The 17,676-nt window shown below is 38.0% G+C and overlaps 1 protein-coding gene across 1 annotated transcript in view; it reads right to left on the bottom strand.

Moving 5' to 3' along the window:
• Positions 1–17,676, bottom strand: part of MTRFR (mitochondrial translation release factor in rescue) — a 41,631-nt gene that overhangs the window by 11,022 nt on the left and 12,933 nt on the right. The window contains exon 2 of the mRNA XM_053701797.1: positions 14,773–15,055. Within this exon, the coding sequence (XP_053557772.1) occupies positions 14,773–15,042 (270 nt within the window). The 5' untranslated portion in view covers positions 15,043–15,055. The remainder of the gene's footprint in view (positions 1–14,772; positions 15,056–17,676) is intronic.

Genomic DNA, 17,676 nt, shown 5'->3' with positions numbered 1-17,676 from the left:
TCGCACCAATACAGATATTTATGCCATATCTTATGGTAAATCTTTCTAGTTACAGGCTTACAAGCCTGAATCAAGGTCTCTATGACCGAATCAGAAAACCCCCGCTTGGATAAGATTAAGCGTTCAATCTCCAAGCAGCCAGCTTCAGAGAAACTTTGGGTGAAGGAAGGGTCCTTGAATTAGAAGGTCCTCCCTCAACGGAAGTCTCCAAGGTGGCAGAGATGACATGTCCACCAGATCTGCATACCAAATCCTGCGAGGCCAAGCAGGGGCAATGAGGATCACCGATGCCTTCTCCTGTTTGATTCGAGCAATGACCCGAGGAAAAAGAGCAAACGGGGGAAACAGGTATGCTAGGTTGAAGGACCAAGGAACTGCCAGAGCATCTATCAGTTCCGCCTGGGGATCCCTGGACCTAGACCCGTATCTCGGGAGCTTGGCATTCTGACGAGATGCCATGAGATCTAACTCCGGCCGACCCCATTTAAGAATCAGGTTGAAGAACACTTCCAGATGGAGTTCCCACTCTCCCGGATGAAAAGTCTGCCTGCTCAGAAAGTCCGCCTCCCAGTTGTCCACTCCTGGAATGTGGATCGCTGACAGATGGCAAGAATGGGCCTCCGCCCACCGGATTATCTTGGCTACCTCGGTCATCCCTGATGATTGATGTAGGCCACTGACGTTATGTTGTCCGACTGGAATCTAATAAACTGAGCCAAAGCCAACTGAGGCCAGGCTAGAAGATCACTCTTAGTTCCAGAATGTTTATAGGAAGAACAGACTCCGCCTGAGTTCATACTCCCTGAGCCTTTAGGGAACCCCAGACAGCTCCCCACCCTAGAAGGCTGGCATCTGTTGTCACAATCACCCAGGACGGTCTGCGAAAGCAGGTTCCCTGGGATAGATGATCCAGAGACAACCATCATAGAAGAGAGTCCCTCGTTTCCTGTTCCAGAGTTATTCGAGGAGACAAGTCTGCATAATCTCCATTCCACTGCCTGTGCATGTTTAACTGCAGAGGCCTGAGGTGGAACTGAGCAAACGGGATGATGTCCATTGCCGCCACCATCAGTCCGATTACTTCCATGCACTGAGCCACTGACGGCCGAGGAGTGGACTGAAGGGCTCGACAGGTATCTAGAATATTTGATTTCCTGACCTCTGTCAGAAAAATCCTCATAGATATAGAATCGATTAGAGTTCCCAAGAAAGTCACCCTTGATTTTATCTCTTCCTATCACTAACGTAGACAAAGAGAATGACTGGAGTGGGAGGGAAGGGAGGAGCTATTTAACAGCTCTGCTGTGGTGCTCTTTGCCTCCTCCTGCTGACCAGGAGGTGAATATCCCATGAGTAATGAAGATGATCCGTGGACTCATCTAGTCTTTAAAAAGAAAGATAAATTATAATTTATTTCTGTTATCAAATTTACATTGTTCTATAGGCTTAGGAGAGTGCACAATAACAGTGTTAGTATTATTCATTTTACATTTCTACAAACACTGCTACCATATTGTGCTCGACAAATGCACACTCCCAAACATACCTAAGTATATACCAACAGAAGTATATTTTTATAACAGGAGTAAATTGTAAAGTTGTTTAAAATTGCATGATCTATTAAAACAAAATTTAATTTTGACTTTCACGTCTGCAACAGTGTTAGGGGTGTAGTGATCAAGACACATGCTTGTTCCTAAGACTAACTCACTATGCTAGGAGCTAAGGTCTAACAAGGGATACCAATTTGAAAACAGAATTTAATTGGGATATTTTGTTTCTAATTCTACGCTGTGCCTGAATTATAAAAATTTCATTTTGATTTCCATATTACTATAAAGTTTAAAGGGCCATTATAGTAAAAAAAAAAAAAAAAGAACCCCTTTTATGGTCGCGTTACTAGCGCTGCTGATTAGGTATGTGCATTTGGCAGCTTCGTTAGCTGCCGAATTCAGAAGAGGGGGGCCACTTTTGGCCTTTGGCTCTTTTCAGAGTAGGATTGCTTCTTGTGAAAATCTGAATTTGCATCGCTCTTAGTGTGTTTTACTTTCGAAATCTGGCTCTGTAAAGAGCTGAAGGCCATCAATGGCGCCTTCTGCCCCTTTCGGCAGCTAATGAATTAGAGAATGTAATTTTTTTTACTATAATAGCCCTTTAATTATGGGGTATATTTGTGTATAACAAAACCCTTGTCTGATTACTCCAAAGTGTGATATAAATTTGTCAAACCATGACATACAGTATAGCAAAATTAGTGCTCCACTTTGAAATACTGGTATTACAAGTAAAGCTCATGAGAGCGTGCTTCCATAGGCTCCGATTGGAGCCTCGCTCTGATGCCGCCAGAGACGGCACAGAACCTAATCACATCAAAAGGGGTAAGTCGCACAGCGATTGCAGGATTTTTAAATATATATTCATATATATTTGTGTTAACATGTGCATATACACATAAATATATATGTATATAAGCATATACATATCTATTTACAAGGAACATACAGTTCCCATAGACTGCAATGTTAAGGCACTTTTCAGTGTCCTTTTTTCCCCCCCACACCCACCAACATTTGGGGCACTTTTAGAAAATTAACCAGAGATCTTAACCAGAGTTTTAAACATAATGGGCTAGATTACACGTGGAGCGCTAATTTATTGCGTGTGTATTTTATAATAGAAATCATTTGGAAAGTTGTTTAAAATCACATGCTCTACCTAAATTATGTAGGTTTCATTTTGACTTTACTGCCCCTTTAATCCTATTCTGGATATATATATATATATATATATATATATATATATAAAAATGTATTTATTTCAGCTCACTTTGGTTACATAGCACTGGCCAATCCTGTTGATCATTCAGAGATGCAGGTGCTGCTTGGGCATCCCACATGTGGTGGATGTCGTCAATGGCACTTGCTATAAAAGCACGATGGCCAAACATTGTGCACTGCTCCTATGCCTGAATGATTTACAGAGCTGAACAGCACAGAAGAGTCAAATAACCCCTCAGGAAGTTCATATGATAAAAACTTAAAAATCAGATACTTTTTTAATGACATGTAAAAGTATTATGCAGCTAAATAAGCTATTTAACTGAACAATTTTACACTATAATGTTCTCTTAAAATGAATACAAAACAACAGGACACAAAGATACGGCACTTTGTCCGCTGTTGGATGCACAAGTTGTACCATCTGGCTGGAATATAAAAAGTACATATAGCTGTAATTAAAAGTACAGATAAAAGAACAGCGCTAAATGGTAATCAACATACCCCTTGGAGCAGATATTCAAACTTTCCGTAATAGGAAACAAGAACAGGCCTCCCAGACGAGATGCTGCTGCACACCGACCCGTAGATTCCTCTCTCTCGGATAAACAAAAACGTAGCTATGGAAACAAAAAGGGACAGCGCAACTCAACTCAAGGTAGTATTTATTACAATCCCAATAGGACACACAGATAAAAACACACTTACTAGAAGTAAGGCAATTAAAAGTCCTCAAAATAGTCTCATAAAAGTTCCAGATAAAACTCCGGGCACTCCTGGCTCGAGATTAGCGTCCTACAGCAGGCTGTTGCTTCCGGCGTCTGTTCAAACCGCCCGGGCTTTCGGCAACTGCAAACTGGAAACGCCAAAGGAACTCCACCTGACGTCACTATCTTTCACCAACGGAAGCCCAACAGGATCAAAAAGCCTCAACGCGTTTCACCGGTTGCACACACCGGCTTTCTCAAGAGTGAATGAGAAAGCCGGTGTGTGCAACCGGCGAAACGCGTTGAGGCTTTTTGATCCTGTTGGACTTCCGTTGGTGAAAGATAGTGACGTCAGGTCCGGGCGGTTTTGAACAGACGCCGGAAGCAACAGCCTGCTGTAGGACGCTAATCTTGAACCAGGAGTGCCCGGAGTTTTATCTGGAACTTTTATGAGACTATTTTGAGGACTTTTAATTGCCTTACTTCTAGTAAGTGTGTTTTTATCTGTGTGTCCTATTGGGATTGTAATAAATACTACCTTGAGTCGAGTTGCGCTGTCCCTTTTTGTTTCCATAGCTACATATAGCTGTAATGCTTTTGATATATATATATATATATATATATATATATATATATATATATATATATATATATATATATATATATATATATAAAAAAAAGTGATACCTTTTTATCCACCATAAAGGGACAGCCAAGTACGAAAAAACTTTTATGATTTAAATAGTGAATGTAATTTTAAAAAACTTTCCAATTTACTTTTATCACCAATTTTGCTTTGTTCTCTTGGTATTCTTAGTTGAAAGCTAAACCTAGGAGGTTCATATGCTAATTTCTTAGACCTTGAAGACTGCCTCTAATTTTCACCACTAGAAGGCATGTTTGTTTTTTTATATAAATAACATTGAGCTCATGCACGTGAAGTTACCCTGGAGTGAGCACTGATTGGCTAAAATGCAAGTCTGTCAAAACTAAAATAAGGGGGCAGTTTGCAAAGGCATAGATATAAAGTAAAATACTTATGCTGCTGCATCTTTTGTTTGTATAGATATAAAGTAATCACAGAGGTAAAAAGTGTATTTCTATAACAGTGTTGGTTATGCAAAACTGGGGAATGGGTAATAAAGGGATTATCTTTATATTTAAACAACACAAATTCTGGTGTTGACTGTCCCTTTAAGTGGTAAGAAATTTAAATTTGGGAGTTGCTTTAATTCCACCAGTACATTGTATTTTTTTTTTTACCAATGTATATTAATGATCCATTTGTTACATTAGCAGAATGCTAGAGATACAAATATAGAATATTTAAATTATACTTATGCAGGAGTCACTGTTCAGCCGTTGCAACATATTTTATTAAGATCAACTCCCTAGATCATTTTACATGGATTGTTATTGAACAGGTTAACCCCTTAATGACCGCAGCACTTTTCCATTTTCTGTCCGTTTGGGACCAAGGCTATTTTTACATTTTTGCGGTGTTTGTGTTTAGCTGTAATTTTCCTCTTACTCATTTACTGTACCCACACATATTATATACCGTTTTTCTCGCCATTAAATTGACTTTCAAAAGATACCATAATTTTCATCATATCTTATAATTTACTATAAAAAACATTATAAAATATGAGGAAAAAATGGAAAAAAAACACATTTTTTCTAACTTTGACCCCCAAAATCTGTTACACATCTACAACCACCAAAAAACACCCATGCTAAATAGTTTCTAAATTTTGTCCTGAGTTTAGAAATACCCAATGTTTACATGTTCTTTGCTTTTTTTGCAAGTTATAGGGCCATAAATACAAGTAGCACTTTGCTATTTCCAAACCACTTTTCTTCAAAATTAGCGCTAGTTACATTGGAACACTAATATCTTTCAGGAATCCCTGAATATCCATTGACATGTATATATTTTTTTTTAGAAGACATCCCAAAGTATTGATCTAGGCCCATTTTGGTATATTTCATGCCACCATTTCACCGCCAAATGCGATCAAATAAAATTTTTTTTTCACTTTTTCACAAATATTTTCACAAACTTTAGGTTTCTCACTGAAATTATTTACAAACAACTTATGCAATTATAGCATAAATGGTTGTAAATGCTTCTCTGGGATCCCCTTTGTTCAGAAATAGCAGACATATATGGCTTTGGCTTTGCTTTTTGGTAATTAGAAGGCTGCTAAATGCCCCTGCGCAAAATACGCGTATTATGCCCAGCAGTGAAGGGGTTAATTAGGGAGCATGTAGGGAGCTTCTAGGGTTAATTTTAGCTTTAGTGTAGTGTAGTAGACAACCCCAAGTATTGATATAGGCCCATTTTGGTATATTTCATGCCACCATTTCACCGCCAAATGCGATCAAATTAAAAAAAAACGTTAATTTTTTCACAATTTTAGGTTTCTCACTGAAATTATTTACAAACAGCTTGTGCAATTATGGCACAAATGGTTGTAAATGCTTCTCTGGGATGCCCTTTGTTCAGAAATAGCAGACATATATGACTTTGGCGTTGCTTTTTGGTAATTAGAAAGTCGCTAAATGCTGCTGCGCATCACACGTGTATTATGGCTAGCAGTGAAGGGGTTAATTAGGTAGTGTGTAGGGAGCTTGCAGGGTTAATTTTAGCTTTAGTGTAGAGTTCAGCCTCCCACCTGACACATCCCACCCCCTGATCCCTCCCAAACAGCTCCCTTCCCTCCCCCACCCCACTATTGTCCCCGCCATCTTAAGTACTGGCAGAAAGTCTGCCAGTACTAAAATAAAAGATTTTTAAAAAAAAAAAAAAAAAAAAAAGCATATTTACATATGCTGTGTTTAGGATCCCCCCTTAGCCCCCAACCTCCCTGATCCCCCCCAAAACAGCTCTCTAAGCCTCCCCCTCTGCCTTATTGGGGGCCATCTTGGGTACTGGCAGCTGTCTGCCAGTACCCATTTTGCACAATCAAATATTTATTTCATTTTTATTTTTGTTATTTCCCCCCCGGACCAACTCCCACCACCTAAATAACGAATAAGGTGTTTTTTTTTAAATTACTCGTCCCACTTTTATTTTGGGACACATTTTTTTCTGTAGTGCAGCGGTCCCCACCCGGTCCCTGCCCCGGCCCCTCGTGCACGTGCGCGCGCCCCCGCGCGCGCCCGGACTTGGCTCTCTCTGCATCGGATGGCCATCTAAGGTTATTGCAGGATGCCTCCATATCGAGGCATCACTGCAATAACCGGAAAGCAGCTGGAAGCGAGCAGGATCGCTTCCAGCTGCTTTCCACACCGAGGACGTGCAGGGTACGTTCTCAGGCATTAACTGCCTTTTTTCTGAGGACGTACCCTGCACGTCCTCGGTCATTAAGGGGTTAAGCTTCCTTGAAGATGAGGTGACAGTTATAACATGTAAAAGTGAGTTTTCTGAATATTTCTTCTATTAGCCTTGTTTATACAAGAGTTCTGTATTTAACACAATGTTGTTAAGTTTTAGAAACCATTTATTGGATTATTTTGTATCTCTTTAAAGTTGGAGTATATTTCTGTCCATACCTTAATTACATTTTTTTTACTTGTGTCTGTATCTACAACTAGTTAAATTGTTTTTTTACCCATGCAATGCATGTTTTAAACAACCACTGTTTGTAAAAGGTTGTAAGGGCAGTGCATCCGTTACAACTATCCACCTATCTGTAGGATTTTGTTCCAGTTTTTAATGGTATTCTACATTTAGATTACACCAGGTATCACGGCTTCAATACTTCTGCTGTTTGTATTTTTCTTAAAAACATTATGTTGTAAAATTGTTATTCAGATAAAGCTAATATAACATCTAGCGTTACCACCCTGATGGTATTTTAATCGATAATGCTTTTTATTTTTTTCTAATATTTTTTTATTGAGACACAATATTCAAAGGTTACAGGTATATATAATTCCACTACAAGTTGCGGTTAGTTGTTAGTTCTTGTTAAAGTTGAAAATAAAGATTTAAAGGGACAGTATACACCAATTTTCATATAGCTGCATGTAATAGACACTACTATAAAAAATAATATGCACAGATACTGATATAAAAATCCAGTATAAAACGGTTAAAAAAAATACTTAGAAGCTTCCAGTTTAGCTCTGTCGAAAAGGTTACTGGAACACCCACTGCAAGTGGGAAATATCAGACACTACCCCCTCCCCATGCATATGAAAATACACTTTACACAAACAGAAGCAAGCTGGAGTAGGTATATGTTGGTATTCTCCTAAGACTTTGGGGCTTGGTTAGGAGTCTGAAAATCAGAGCAATGTTATTTAAAGATAAGCAAAACTATCCAGTTAAAAAAAAACAAAAAAACTTTATGGGCTATATAAATAGATCATCTACAAAACATTTATGCAAAGAAAAAACAAGTGTATAATGCCCCTTTAATACAGAGATACAGATGCCAAGCGTATTGGTATCTAATTATAAACAAAATGATCATTTAAAATCAGTCCTAGAAGCTTTAGTCCTTGATTTATTCTAAATAATAATTTATGTAAATGTATACTAATTAGCTAAGCAGGTATATCCCCCCCCCTACCCCGAAAAGGTGGCAAACCTAATAACATCCCCATGAACAGAATATTAAACTGCAGAATAATACTTAGGTTGTATTCAGACACATGATGCCTCCTGTGATGAATGAACACGTCATGTGTGTGTTTTTTTTCACCACACTTATTTGTTTAGATTAGGTTGTACATCCCTATACAGTGCTTTATATCTTACTCAGTCCCACAATATTCATCTGTTTCATACCATCTTCAGAATGATGTATTATTGTTTTAATTAAAAAGCACTTATCAATTTGTTCAACAGACCTTTAAATGAAAAACCAAGTTGTTGACTCTTGTTAACTATTGATAACACGTTTACAGTGTTACTTAAAGGGACATGAAACCCCCAAAAATTATGTTTTGATTTAGAAAGAGAAAAAGTTGTAGTTTACATCTATACTTAGGATATATTCAATTTTATTTATTATATATGTTATATCTTTGAACACTTTGGACTTAATTCCAGTTAATCAGAATTAGCTTGGCGATGTTTTTTCACTTTTCAAATTCAAACCTATTCCAAATCGCTAGAAGATGTCACACTAGAAAACCTCTGTTTCAGTCATTCAGATTCCCCTTGTGAACTACATTGCTGAGTTTATGTGGAGATTCCAAATTCCAACCTATTATAAAATTACCCACGCATAGATAGTTTTCAAATGAACTCCATTAAAGGGGACAAACTGACACCAGTATTCCAATCATTCACAAACACTTTTCCAGCTGCTTTTGAAATTATTTTGTAAATTTTTAGAATTCCATAACAGGTGTGTGTCAAAATCTAATTTTTGCCAGTTTCTAGTGACATTTCTTGTCTGTCTACCTGCTTTGTTTTGTGAAATAATTTCTTATTGAGCTCCGTTCACATGTTAAACATATGAAACCCCAAAATTTTATTTTGTGATTAAGACAGAGCATACAATTTTTTTAAATTTTTTTCCAATTTACTTCTATTATCAAATTTGCTTAATTTGCATGATATTCTGTGTTAAAAGATACCTGGGTAGGCACTTTGAACACTACATGTCAGGAAATAGTTCTGCCATCTAGGGCCAGGGTCGTCATCAGGGGTGAATAGGGCGACTCCTGTCAGGGGCCCCATGAGGCAAGCACAACAATTATTTTAAAAAATAAATAAAAAATATATATATATTTTACATTTTGGCAGCCACCAGAGAGCGCTACAGCAGAGTGCTAATGAGCGTGGGAAATGTTATTACAAGGCGTAAAGCATTAACATTTGAGAGGATTTCTGAATGTGCACTAAACCACTATGCACAGTGTGAGACAGACTTGGCACTTCAGTTTGTACAGTGTGTTAGTCAGACGATGGATCACTTTCTATTGCAGAGTAGGTAGGACTTACTTAGTAAATGTTTTTTTTATTTATTTGTACAATTTCAGATTGTAACTTCAGTGTGGTAGTTGTGTGGTGGGGCCAGGGGTCCATAAAAACATTTTATTTTAGCAATATGCAACAGTGTTTTTATGATTATTTGACAATGCTGTAGAAATTCTATATTTAATTTCCTCCTCAATACACAAATGGTAGGTGCCCTTTTGGCAGATATGATTTTTAAAAATTTATATATATATATATATATATATATATATATATATATATATATATATATATATATATATATATATATATATATATATATATATATATATATATATATATATATATATATATATATTTTATTACATTCCAGTTGACTGCCCATTTATGCAAGGACTTTCCAGATGGCAGGAGGCATTTTATCTAAGATTTTTACTTCTGCATAAAATGTTATACTCTCAGGCTAAGATTGCTCAGTGTTTGAAATGAGACAGGTTAACTTAACACTGTTCAGTTTACTCTACAGCTGATTTAATTTTGAAATACATACAAACAAGCCTAAATCCTGCATCTAACCAGATTTAATGGTATGAGACCACATGCCACAGCTTATAGTTCCACCAAGACCATATAGAGTACAGCATTTTCAAAAATCCATAAGTACAGCTGACAGATGGGAACATTTGTACACCAGATTTGAAGTGGTGCTCTTGGTTGGGGAAAATGTGTGTGTGTGTGGGGGGAACCCCAAACATATGTCAACCTTTCAAAAGTACTTTTCTTTATCTACCCATTCTGATAGATCAATAATGTACAATTTTGAATTCAGAGAAGTATTTTTGTTTGCACGTTTACAAATATGATTCTTTAAAAAGTGATCTCTTCATTTCTGCCATTTTTTTTATCATGCATGTCACACACTGTTGATTTAGGGGATGGCAATGTGCAGAAATTGTATCTCCTGTTAGTGTTTCTGAGGGTGTCTGTGTTTATGTATTTATGCTTTTGTTGGTGTCTCTATGAGTGTGTATTTTTTTCTGTGGATCTCTCTGTGATGGTCTGTGTGTGTGCGCACTTTCTGTGGATGTCTCTGTGAGGGTATGTGTGTGTTTTCTGTAGATGTCTCTGTGAGGGTGTGTGTGTGTATGTATGTCTTTGTGTGTTTTCTGTGTGTGTGTTTTCTGTGTGTGTCTGTGAGTGTGTATGTCATTGTGTGTTTTCTGAGGCTGTCTCTGTGGGTGTATGTGCAAGTTTGTGTTTGAGTTTGTGTGTGTGTGTGTGTGTCCATTGTCTGTTCCTTTTTAGGACATTTTGACCTTACTGATTATTCACATCTTTCTACAGACTTTAAAATGAATAAAACCTTTCTGGAAGTCACCAATCCACCAATTAACCTTTAAATTATTGTTTAGGCAGTTCAGGGCCCATCCTTTCAGTTACTGCATGCTGTTGTCATCATATAGTTTGCATCTTCCTTGACAAAAAGATAATCAGAATTCCATATTTTGTCTTGTAAATCTCCTTTTTTGACAAAACTGTAGTCTACCTCATTACTTGTTGAGGATGTAAACAAGTGTTGAGTGTCTGTGTGGGTGTCTGTGATTGTTTGTGTGTATCTTTGTGTCTCTGCTAGAGTGTCTATATGTGAATCCTTATGTGCGAGTGTGTGTTTCAGTGTATGAGTGTGTCTGTGTGTTTATGTGTTTGTGTTACTACCTTTACAACATTTCCAAGTTTGACTACACTTAAGAATAAAGTGCATATACGCTTTAGTCACTTGGTCAAAAATTGCCCATGTCAGGGGGGGGCCTGATCAAGAGGCCCCAACATTTCTAGTGGCGGCCCTGTCTAGGGCTCTTGCAAATGTAAAACATTCTTGCAAAAACTGCTGCCATATTATGTTCCAGAAATGGGTCGGCTCCTAAGCATAGGCCCCCTGCTTTTCGGCAAAAGATACCAAGAGAACAAAGAAAAAATTGATAATAAAAGTAAATTAGAAATCTGTTAAAAAATTGCATGCTCTACCTGAATAATGAAAGAAAATATTTGGGTTTTATATCCCTTTAAATTAACCCCTTAACGACACGAGTCGTACAGGGTACGTCGCACACAACCTGGTCTTTAAAGACAAGCGACGTACCCTGTACGACTTTGGGGATTAAAGCGGCTGAAAGCGATCCTGATCGCTTCCAGCCGCTTTACGGTTATTGCAGTGATGCCTCGATATCGAGGCATCCTGCAATAACATTTTTCCCCCATCAGATGCAGAGAGAGCCATTCTGTGGCCCTCTCTGCACCGGCATCGATGGCCGCAATCGTTGGTGGGTGGGAGCTGACCGTGGGAGGCGGGTGGGCGGCCATCGATGAAAGACTGAAGAGAGAGGGGGGCAGGATCGGGGGCGGGGTTGTCGGGAGTGCGCACATGCACGGGGGGCGGCGGGTGGGAACCGCTACACTACAGAAAAAACATTTGATATAAGTGGCAGAAAGGGGGGATAAAATCCCTAATAAAAGTAAATCTAAGGGATCTGGGAGTGGGTGGGGGATTGGTCTGTGGGGGGGTGGAGAAAAAAACCCAAAAACAAAACATTTTTATTTGCAAACTGGGTACCCAAGATGGCTCCCAGTAAGGTAGAGGTGGAGGGTTAGAGAGCTGTTTGGGGGGGGGGGGATCAGGGAGGTTGGGGGCTAAGGGGGGATTCTACACAGCTGCATATGTAAATATGCTATACAATTTTTATTTTAAATATACCTTTTATTTTAGTACTGGCAGACTTTCTGCCAGTACTTAAGATGGCAGGGACAATTGTGGGATGGGGGAGGGAAGAGAGCTGTTTGGGAGGGATCCTGGGGTGTGATGTGTCAGGTGGGAGGCTGATCTCTACGCTAAAGCTAAAATTAACCCTGCAAGCTCCCTACAAACGACCTAATTAACCCCTGCACTGCTGAGCATAATACACGTGTGGTGCGCAGCGGCATTTAGCGGCCTTATAATTACCAAAAAGCAACGCCAAAGCTATATATGTCTGCTATTTCTGAACAAAGGGGATCCCAGAGAAGCATTTACAAACATTTATGCCATACTTGCCAAAGTTGATTGTAAATAATTTCAGTGAGAAACCTAAAATTGTGAAAAATTTTACGTTTTTTTTTTTTAATTTGATCGCATTTAGCGGTGAAATGGTAGCATGAGATATACCAAGATGGGCCTAGATCAATACTTGGGGTTGTCTACTACACTACACTAAAGCTAAAATTAAAGGGACACTGAACCCAAATTTTTTCTTTCATGATTCAGATAGAGCATGACATTGTAAGCAACTTTCTAATTTACTCCTATTATCAATTCTTTATGTTCTCTTGCTATCTTTATTTTAAAGGCAGGAATGTAGATCTTAGCAGCCAGCCCATTTAAGGTTTAGCACCATGGATAGCGCTTGCTTATTGGAGGATTACATTTACCCACCAATGAGCAAGCATAACCCAGGTTCTCAACCAAAAATGGTCCGGCTGCTATGCATCACATTCCTGCTTTTTAAATAAAGATAGAAAGAAAAATTGATAATAGGAGTAAATTAGAAAGTTGTTTAAATTTGCATTCTCTATCTGAATCATGAAAGAAAACATTTGGGTTTAGTGTCCCTTTAACCCTAGACGCTCCCTACATGCTCCCTAATTAACCCCTTCACTGCTGGGCATAATACACGTGTGAGGCGCAGTGGCATTTAGCGGCCTTCTAATTACCAAAAAGCAACGCCAAAGTCATATATGTCTGCTATTTCTGAACAAAGGGGATCCCAGAGAAGCATTTACAACCATTTATGCCATAATTGCACAAGTTGTTTGTAAATAATTTCAGTGAGAAACCTAAAGTTTGTGAAAATATTTGGGAAAAAGTGAACAATTTTTTTTAATTGATTGCATTTGGTGGTGAAATGGTGGCATGAAATATACCAAAATGGGCCTACATCAATACTTTGGGATGTCTTCTAAAAAAAAATATATATATATACATGTCAAGGGTTAATCAGGGATTCCTGAAAGATATCAGTGTTCCAATGTAACTAGCGCTAATTTTGAAAAAAAGTGGTTTGGAAATAGCAAAGTGCTACTTGTATTTATGGCCCTATAACTTGTAAAAACAAAAACAAAGAACATGTAATCATTAGGTATTTCTAAACTCAGGACAAAATTTGGAAACTATTTAGCATGGGTGTTTTTTGGTGATTGTAGATGTGTAACAGATTGTGGGGGTCAAAGTTAGAAAAAGTGTGTTTTTTTTCCATTTTTCCTCATATTTTATAATTTTTTTTAAAGTAAATGATAAGATATGATGAAAATAATGGTATCTTTAGAAAGTCCATTTAATGGCGAGAAAAACGGTATATAATATGTGTGGGTACAGTAAATGAGTAAGAGGAAAATTACAGCTAAACACAAACACCGCAGAAATTTAAAAATAGCCGTGGTCCTTCAGGGAAAGAAATTGAAAATTGGCCTTGTCCTTAAGGGGTTAAAAGTACAGTTCAAATTAAACTCTTAAAATATGAAACTTTAACATTTAAATATTTAATTTGTGTATACTTTGAGAGTACCCACTTAAAAATCTGTTATGTCAACTTAAAATCAATTGGAATGGTTAGAGGATGTTTAAATAATAATAAACACCTGAGCTGCTATACATTGATTTCACATGTAATTTATATTGGAAAGGGGGCCTTTGTTTTTTCAGTTCATAAAGCAATAAAAATGAATGGTGTCTAAAATGCTAAAGGCTAGCATGATCAACAACATAAGCTGACATTTCAAGTTATGCTGCTTAATGAGATACTCAGTTCCCACAGTAAAATGTTACCCTTAAAAGGACATTAAACTCTAAGCAAATGCTAGACAGAAGAAAAGATTAGTTTGAGAATAACATGTAGATGTTTTCTTTAAAGTTTAATTAGTAAGTATTGATAAAATAAGTGTAAAGTTTTAGTGTCTATATAACAATGGGAGCTGCCATGTTGTAACTTAGGTTATCTTCTCTGCTGTGGCCAATTAGGGACAGTTCTAAATAGGTCACTATTGGCTGTGTGGAATATGTGTTCTGCACTTCCCTTTCTAACAGGAACTGAAAAGCTCACAATTTCAGAAAGGAATTACGTGAAAAGGAGCCAAAATAAATAAAGTATATTGCAGAGTTTTCTTTATATATACTATTTATCATTTTATATTACCATTATTAATATCCCTTTAAAACAATCCATGAAGGGGCTTGTAATATGAAAGAGACGTGTTCTAAAATCTCGCCAGACCAGAGAGCTTTAAAGAATTGGGTCCATAGTGAGTCCCCTTACATTACCTTTACTACAATTCCAGAAGGAACATGCTTTAGAACTACACAGTTACTGGTTTTATTAGTCGCTTGTCCTCCAGGGCCGTGTCCTCTTACAAACTGCTCTTCCAAATCATTCTCATTTAGTTCTAGGAGCTCAAAAGAAGTATCCTTCTTTCCAGCTGCCTGGAATAATATCCCAACATTCTCTGGATGAAGAAACTTGAGCTGCCTCCCAGTGATCCATAGCCAAGACAGTTGTAATTTGGTCAAGCAGAAGATACCTTTAGTTGTCATGGGTTATGGATATCTAAATGACAACGAACAAACTGTGTGAATAATTAATATTTGTTAAGGCACACTGGGAAAAGCATTATTGAAACAAATAGATAATTATTGTTTATTTGACAAAAAATATGCTGTCCTATCAAACTGCACAGTTCAAACATTTTAAAAGAGTGTTACTGAGATGTTTTATAAAGCTTGAAAAATTAAACGTAACTGCAAATAACGCACAGACTTTCAGACATTATGGGCTAGATTACGAGTGGAACACAAACGTTTGCACCCAAGCGATAAGGGGTTTATTGCGAGGGTTTGTGCTCATCAGGCTTACCCCTCATATTACCAGTTAAAAGTTAATGAGATCACTTGAGCGCAATTGCGATTAATGCTAAAATGATTACCGCAACTTTAGAGCTCGTGTTAACTGTTTCGAGAAACTAAAAAGTTGCACAAAACACATCAAAAAATACACTTACACTCATAATAACACTATCTAATAAAAAATATTAGAAATAAACAAATATTGCACACAAAAGTTATAAGGGCTCAAAGATATGAGGCCTCAGGGCTGTGCGATTAATCGCCACTTTTTATCATGTGATTTTCAAATCGCAAGAGTATGCGATTTATAACCCCGCCCCCTATGACATCACTATGACGTACAGGAGGGGGATCGTATGGGCTAGCCCTCCGCTGCTGAATAAATCTGGTTTAAAAAAAAAAAAAAGCTGCGCTCGCGCTTCATTTGTCAGCGGTTTCAGCTCTATCTGCTGCAGGCCTGGCTGTAAATATCTGCTTTAGGTGTTTGCGGTCCATTAAAGATCCCAGTGCAGTAACTCAGGGATCCATATTGTAAGGCACGAGACTGTACGTACTGCGATACGCCATGTTGTCAGTGGCATGTCTGGAAGTTGTTTGTGGGTTTCTATCATGCCTTACAATATGGAGCTCTGAGTTACTGCACTGGGATCTTTAAGGCGCAGGAGCTGGTTACTGAGCTTGCTGCATTATCAGGGCAGGTAGCACGCAGTTTGGCTGGCTTCAGCAGCAGCAGAGGTTGAGATGAGGAGACTGGAGAGCACATAGGCAGCTAATGAAAGCAGTGATCCCCCAGTCTGGGGCGCCTCTTCCTCGGACTGTGACTTCATCCTCAGCCCCAGAGCTCCCTGCTCAACCCAGCACAGCCCCACCCTCACTACTCTCCCGTCTGGAAGATGAGTGTTTACACAACGGTGTGCATTTGCAGTAAGTTTGTACAGGGACGATGTGAGGGTTAGTGTATAAGCAACGTGCTACTTCATAATGTAGTAGGTGTGTATAAGGTACTTTGCTAGGGCCTCTGTGGGAGCGCAGACGGTCGGGGAGACAGCAGGTAACACACAGTGTAAGAACAACGTGGGCTGATGTTGCAAAACTCTAAGTAACCTCTAATCACAAATTAGCTGTAACTAACACAACCGTAAGGTTTCAGAGAGGTGTGTGTCATGTAACAGACAGATGAGTAAAGTTATTTTTTTTAAAAATCGTAATATTTTTTCCCATATCGCACAGTCCAAGCTATTCCATAGTTACATGATTATCCATAGTTACATGATTATTCAAATAATTCATTCAACAAGTCAGATCTGTGGCCTGCGCCGGAGCTTGTGCATCATTGGATGCTGTAGTTGGAATGTAAAGCGCCGGACATAGGGATTGCAGTCCGCATCTCTAGCTGACATCCCCGGTGAGGGGGCCTGCACATACCGAGAGGCTCAGGGGCTGCGGAACAAAAGATCTGACTTGTTGAATGAATGATTTGAATAATCATGTAAATATGGAATAGCTTGGATAATGCTAACAGTTGGCTATAACAGACATCAGCAAGGTCCCATAGCTGCTATCCACAGCCGGATAAAGACTCTACCAACACTGCGCGACACTTACCTCATATCGATTGGGGGTATGGAGTGTAAGTAGATACCCTGAGGGGTTCCCTTTCTCCAGGCTCTGTGGATTTCTATTTTCACATATCTAACTACGTCCAAATTCAACAAAAAATCCAGCGAGAATTGATGAAAAACAGTGGTAACTTTATTGATTAAAAGTATGATAAAATACACTCAGAAAAAACAGGGTATGAAAAATGAGTTAAAGGGTATGCCATTTACTCATCAGCAGCCAGATGATAGGTCTCTAACTACGTATCACACATTTGGCTTTGATCTAGTGTGACTCTATTCCTTGAACTTTATGAACTGTTAGAATCACCACAGTTTCTTCTGTTTTTAGGCACTGCATAATTAATGACTGTGTATTCTTTATTTTGTATTTTTATTATGTTTTGTTTAATAATTTTTTCATTTTATGTTTGTTTTTTACATGCTTCTGCATCATAGTGTTTATACTGTTATGTATCATTTGCTGTATTTATTTTGACCCAATTGTGATCTGACAATATTTAGAGTACTTATATTTTTTTCTATAATTTTCTAAAATCAAATAATTTTGATTTTGTATTGTTTAGTCAGCCCCGCATTATTTATCATTGCTCTTTTCTTATAATATATACAGGGAGTGCAGAATTATTAGGCAAGTTGTATTTTTGAGGATTAATTTTATTATTGAACAACAACCATGTTCTCAATGAACCCAAAAAACTCATTA

The sequence above is a fragment of the Bombina bombina genome, chromosome 2, assembly GCF_027579735.1.
Source record: "Bombina bombina isolate aBomBom1 chromosome 2, aBomBom1.pri, whole genome shotgun sequence".
Lineage (NCBI taxonomy): Eukaryota > Metazoa > Chordata > Amphibia > Anura > Bombinatoridae > Bombina > Bombina bombina.
The sequence above is the reverse complement of the archived record's forward strand: the minus strand, read 5'-3'. Positions and strand labels throughout refer to the sequence as shown.